Below are 6,919 nucleotides of genomic sequence, written 5' to 3' on the forward strand. Positions count from 1 at the left end.
TTTTTTATTTGTCAAACACACACACGCACATATATATATATATATATATATATATATATATATTCACTTTATATATCATTTTTATATTTTTAAAGCAATATGTAGAAAATTTCAATACAATTAATCGAAATAATACACAATCTAAGGACAAAATAGAAAATTTAAAGTGAAAATATTTATTATGTTAATTGTTTTTGATTGAAATAATACACAATCTAATAGAATAAATATTTATTATCTTTAATAATTTTAATAAATAGATATTTTTATTTTCTAACATCTAATCATTTTTATGTTATCGAAATAATACACAATCTAATAAAATAAATATTTATTATCTTTAATAATTTTAATGAATAGATATTTTTTTTCCAACATCTAATAAATTTTATTTTAATTATTTTTTAGATTTTTCTAAGAATTATGTACGATAAAATGTTATTTCTCTAATTTATTTTTATTATCAAATTTTTATTAAATTTTGATGTATTGTTGTTTTCAAATTTTCTTAAAAGTATGTTGTAATCAAATTTTATTTTTCTGTTATATATTTTTTCAGAAAAAACCACTTCGATGCTCACGTGTTTTAAATTTTGTTTATTAAATTTATAGAAAATAATTCAAACCAATTCATTGAAGATGAAGTTTTATAATTAAATAAGATGCGAATTAAAACAATGTATTTTTAATAACAAATAATTTATATGAAAATAATTTATTCTTTGATTGCATTTATATTCTAATAGTATATGATTAACTTTATAAATGTAGTATGATATTTAGAAAATCAATTAACACGTGTCTCGCATGTTAGATACGTGAAAATGTATTAGATATAACATAAGACAAATCATAAATTTAAATTTATTCACCTTTAAAATAAAATTAAAATAAGTAATAATTAAAATTTCAATAATATTGCATTTGTTTTATTTTTTTAAAGATATAGTAAATTTCTAATATTTGATAAAGTCTTATGTCCGAGTCTTAAATTTATTTAGATAAATGTGCATGGATTACATTTTGACATTTATTTTTGAAAAAATTGCTTTTTTGATTCTATAAGTTTCTTTATTTGTAATTACGACATTCTGTGTTATCAGATTTCAAAGTTTGTTGTATTTGTTTTGTTTTGTTTTGTTTTGTTTTACGATTTTGTCCTTTTTTCGATGTGATACTTTTTGTAGCGTAAACGTTTATAGTATTGCATCATCATTTTTGATGAAAAATAATTAAAATTGCCAAAAATTGAAATACGCAAGACAAACTGAAACTGAAATTTCGATATCGCTAAAAACCATCTATATCTGTTAAGTCCTTGTGTTTCAAATTTTGGATACAAATGCCTACAAAAACACGTATAGATAAGGGGATGCGCTCAAACTTGAAAATATTGGGATATAAGTGCTCAAGATTTGAAAACAGAAAGAGTTAATAGATAATTCATTTTTCATAATGGGTTTTTAAGAATCTTGAGATTTGATAGGGGTAATTATTTGATATAAAAATATAGATCCAAAATCATAATTTGCAAATATTAACGGACCAAAATTATAATTTTTTCTTTATTTTTCCATAAATATCTTTGATTTATTAATATTTATGAATGAGATTTATAATATTTAATTTTATTTAACTTCTAATTATTCATAAATTTTATATTATATTTTTTACATTCATTCATTTTCCACCAAATGTTCATGCAATTATTTATTGAAAAATCTTCTAATGAAATATTTTTTTATTTCTATTCACACTTTTAAAAATAAATTATTAAATATAAATGATTTTTTAAAAATAATTTCAGTTAAAATATATTTTATTTTTCAAACATATATTCACTTTATACATCAATTTTTATATTTTTAAAATACCGTGTAAAAAATATCATATCAATACAATTAATCGAATGAATATACAATCTAAGGGCAAAATAAAAAAATCCACAGTGAAAAACTTAGTCATTCTATTTACACTTTTATAGTCACAATAAAATAAATATATATTATATTTAATAGTTTTAAAAAATACATGTATATTTTTATTTTCCAACATCTGAATCATTTTTATGTTAATTGTTTTTAGATTTTCCTAAGAATTATGTTTCGATAAAATTTTATTTCTCTAATTTATTTTTTTGATCATATATCTATTGAATTATGACGTATCATTATTTTCATATATTTTTATAAGTATGTCGTAACAAAATTTTATTTATTTATTTGAATTGTTTTTAAAATGTGTTTTAAATTTTGTATTCTTAAATTGATAGAAAATAATTCAAACCAATATTTCATTGAAGGTGAATTTTTATAATTAAATAAGAGGTAAATAGACACAATGTATTTGTTATTACAAAGAAACTATATGAAATAATTTATTTTTTGATTTCACTTATATTGCTATAGTATATGATTAACTTTACAAATGCAATATGATATTTTAAAAATTAATTAAAATGTCGTGTTTAAAGAGTTCAAAAAATTTTATATTATTTTTTATTTTCTTTCTAATATAGAATGCTTTAATTAACATATTATCACATTATGAAACTTATTCTTCATAAAATTTATGGTGATGTTATATATCTATATATTATATTAAACACAAATTTTGTAAAAGTGTAAATATTGCTTAAATATTTTAAATGATCAGTTATTTTATTGTCATAGTACAAAAAGTATGTGAATTTTTTTATTGCCCTCCATTCACCCTTTTATAGTAGAAATAAAAATCCAAATATTTATTGACTACTAAATGACACAAACCGAATGTCTAACTGTTACACACCAAAAAAATTGAGCAACAATATTGTTAAAAATTAAATAGAAATTATTTTTATTTAAATTAATAATGAGAATAATAAAGAGTTTTTTTAATTAATTTTTTCATTAGCCTATTTTCTTTTAATTTTTTTTTTCGCATTTTAAATTTGTTCATTAGGCTATAACATCCATTTTACTCCCTTTCTACGATTAATTGTGTCAAATTGTCAAAAATTTGTTATACATAAATTTCATATGTTATTATATGATTTGTTTTTCATTTCATCCATGTATTTTCAATATTTCAATATAAAATTTTGTAATAATATTAAACAATAATTTTTGAAGATAAAAAATCATTATTACCCATAAATATTAATATTAAAAAAATAAAAATGATTCACTTAGAACATAATCCACCAGAGCAGTCCCAATTAAAAAAACCCAAAAAAAAACTCACTAAAAAAACTCAGATATTAAGAGTCAATTAAAAATCAAATAAAAATAAGAAGCAATAAAACAAACAAACTCAATATTTAGATCCATTTAAAATAACCCAAAAAAATTACACTCACTAGTCACTAAAATACTCAGATATTAAGAGTCATTTAATTTGATAAAAATAATTTATATTTAATTTTTAACAATATTGCTGCTCAATTTTTTTATGGTGTGTAACAATTAGACATCCGGTTTGTGTCATTTAGTAGTTAATAAATATTTGGATTTTTTTTCACCTTCCAAAAGAAAAATATTTTACATTATAAAAATATTAGTCAAATATTGTGTGTGAAATTTTATATTATAGTATACATATTTTATCAATAATTAATTTTGAGGTAATAAAAACAAACTCAATTATTAACAATAAATACAAACTCAATTATTAACCCATTAATCCATGTAGGAAGAGAGAGAAATTATTGTGCTTCCTCAAATGTTCTTATAATTTTCATGCAGTTCTCAAAAATACTCCTTGCATTTAACACTCCAATGAACAAAATTTGGGCAATTATGACAATACACAATAAAAAAACTTTGCCCTACATTCACCCTTTTATAGTAGAAAATAGATTAATAAGATATCAGTTTTCGTGAACCATCGAACAATATAATTTGAGCTCGAGTTCAGATCGAAAAAAGTTTGAAGAAGTTTGAGTTCGAATCAACTTTGATAAATTCAAATACTAATAAAATATTTTTCAAGTCATCGAACAATATAATTTGGGTTCGAGTTCGACTACATATCAAATTTTTCGAATCGGCTCAAAAAACTCATGACCAATTGATTCTTACGAACCCATACTTTATACTTATGATCAATATTTTGATAAAATAGGCGCAACTGCGCAAAACTATATTTTAGATTTTATTTATTTATTTTTTATTTTTTTTCCATGCCATGGCATGAATGTGACCACCAACATGGGGTTGATGTGTAAATAGTCACATTAGGACTCATACTGACAAACGACTAAATATTTAGTAGTGAATAAGTAAAAGATACACAATTAAAATTAAAATCTGACAGTATAAATGATTAAAACCACAAACATACAAACATGCACATGCACGACTAAAATTATAATTTTTTTTAGAAGAAATATGATAAATATTTCATGATAGATTTTTTTTTATTCTCGAGGGAGAATATATATAACGTCGATACGAACGCATCCAAAATCCCAATGAACGGCGGAAAGACTCCACAATTTGGTAAACTTCAATTGGGATCATCGACCCGCGATTTCTCATGTACCTTTTGGCTTAATATCACGGCTAACAATTCATGTGCCCCTTTTCCTTTATTCAAATTGTTGACTACCATATGTAACCATATATATATATATTATATATATAACTGTAATTATAATCGGGAGAATTAATTAATGTAAGAATTCGATCCACATTCCATGTATAATCATGAAGGAAAACAACCGTTGATGAGATAATAACATTAAAGTCACACCTTCACATTATCACATTATATACATAATAGTCCAATTTTAATTTGATCATGTGAGGTTTATATGTATTTTTATGGACTTCACATATCCAAATCAATTTAATTTTTTTTTAGAATTAAGATACTATGTTTATGCTGACATTTACTCAAACGAAAACAGCATTTCATCACTTGTAACCTTTGATGTTACTTACGAGTCGAACCCCTTTAAATATTCTAGGGACCAATCCGTATTTTGACGCAAGTATTTCTTTAAAATCTATTTATAAAATGACGACAAGTATCAAATTGAAAATAAAAAAAGAATCTCCTGCGATTCTTGAACTCATCCTGAAATTATACACCATGATTCATTCATGCATATAAAAACTAAAGTCAACTACAAAACTATAGGCAATTAGCACATCCCTTGAATATACTTTGGGGACACTTCCCCCATAAAAATAATAAGAACACGAGAATTTTCAACCATCTTCTTTTTTATATGTATAAAACTCTTTATTAGTCACCATCACCAAATGGGAAAAATTTGCCAGTTGGTCATATTTGACTTTTTTGGGCTCTTTTTTTTAAATAAAAAAATAAAGACCCTTTGGTTCTTTTAAAAGGTATACAGTGATTGTAATAAATGGAAAATGTCTTTGTGTGGGGCTTCTATATAAACTAGTCAAGATTCGACCAATTGTCTCATCTCCAAAAAATCAGATCATCATCTTCAGTGGGATCACATATCTTTTCAACCTTTTTCCCCCAAATTTCTTGGAACTTCTTTCAGTTCTAAAAGCATCCAATCAATGGCGAATCAAGCTAATTATCTAGTACTCGCCTCGTTTCTGTTTTGTTGCTTGGTATCTACTTGCTATGGTGTCACCTTCTCTTCTCTCCAGAGCCACAAGACTCTCGTCGTCACCGCCTCACCGACAACCGGACAAGGTAACTTTCCGGCAAGAATTCCGGCCTGTTTTTTTTTAATCCGACAGATCCATCAATATTATGATCAGAAATTCGTTACATGATCTAAAAATATTATTTTTTATAAAGACCAAATTCTCACAAAAACTTGATATTTGAGACGGATCTTTTATATAGATTATCCATTAAAAAGTATTACATTTTATGTCAAAAGTATTATTTATCATTATAAATATGAGTAGGATTGACCCATTTCACAGGAGTGTTACTCTATATTAATTGTATAATATGGAACCCCATGCAGTTCTTAAAGCCGGGCAAGACTCGATAACCGTGACATGGTCCCTCAACACGACCGTCGCACAAGGGACCGACTCGACCTACAAAACCGTGGCGGTGAAGCTCTGCTACGCTCCGGTGAGCCAAAAGGATCGCGGGTGGAGGAAAACGGTGGACGAGTTGAAGAAAGACAAGACCTGCTCACACGATATTGTGACCAAGCCATACAGTGCTTCGGGCAATACCTTCACGTGGGTGGTGGCGAGGGACGTGCCGACCGCGACGTATTTCGTCCGCGCATACGCCCAAGACGCCGCGTCGGTGAAGGTGGCGTTCGGACAGACCACGGATTCTAACAAGACCACCAACTTGTTCCAGGTTCAGTCGATAAGCGGACGACATGTGTCGCTCGACATATCGGCCATCTGCTTCTCGGCTTTCTCAATCATATCGTTGTTCGGGTTCTTCTTCATGGAGAAGAGAAAGGCCAAGGCATTGCAACACAAGTGATTGATCGATATATCCACGAGAGTTTTTAATTTACAGTTTTTCTATGTTTCTTTTTAACTTGGTTTGGTGATATATTTCCTGATCATAGCAACTTCTGTATTGTTTCTTTTACATGTGATATTTTGGTTATTATGCAAAAGTATAATGTTTATATATATATATATGTGAGGGGATATTCGAAGGAGGTGTAGAAATCCTTGTGATGGTTTACAAGGTTGGATTACATGTTCGAGTTCAATAAAAATTTGAATGAATTAATTATTATTCATTTTCAGGTTATTTGTTCATATATGTTGTGTCTGATCTTAATTAGCTTATGTTAGTTTCTTGAATTTTGGGAATTAAATTAAAGGTAGTTTTTTATTTGTGATTTTGGTCTTCATGTCATGTCGAATTTCAATTTTATTGTGTCTTTTGTATTTTACGATTTTGATCTTTTTTAAAAAAATAATGTTAATATGACATCGATTGATTTAGTTGTCACGTG

The 6,919-nt window shown here is 26.0% G+C and overlaps 1 protein-coding gene across 1 annotated transcript; it reads left to right on the forward strand.

Annotated features, from left to right (window-relative positions):
* Nucleotides 1–5,393: 5,393 nt before the first annotated feature.
* LOC140883458 (high-affinity nitrate transporter 3.1-like) lies at nucleotides 5,394–6,696 on the forward strand. Its single transcript, XM_073289927.1, has 2 exons — nucleotides 5,394–5,664; nucleotides 5,948–6,696. The coding sequence occupies exons 1-2, from the start codon at nucleotides 5,526–5,528 to the stop codon at nucleotides 6,430–6,432; spliced, it is 624 nt and encodes a 207-aa protein (XP_073146028.1). The 5' UTR covers nucleotides 5,394–5,525; the 3' UTR covers nucleotides 6,433–6,696.
* The last annotated feature ends 223 nt before the right edge of the window (nucleotides 6,697–6,919 follow it).

Source organism: Henckelia pumila, chromosome 2 (genome assembly GCF_033568475.1).
Source record: "Henckelia pumila isolate YLH828 chromosome 2, ASM3356847v2, whole genome shotgun sequence".
NCBI classification, from domain to species: Eukaryota; Viridiplantae; Streptophyta; class Magnoliopsida; order Lamiales; family Gesneriaceae; genus Henckelia; species Henckelia pumila.

Bases quoted from the DNA above. Each gene is read 5' to 3' on its own strand.
- LOC140883458 (XM_073289927.1), top strand. From the start codon at position 5,526: ATGGCGAATCAAGCTAATTATCTAGTACTCGCCTCGTTTCTGTTTTGT. The intron at 5,665-5,947 runs GTAACTTTCCGG...AACCCCATGCAG, and splicing joins CTCACCGACAACCGGACAAG to TTCTTAAAGCCGGGCAAGAC.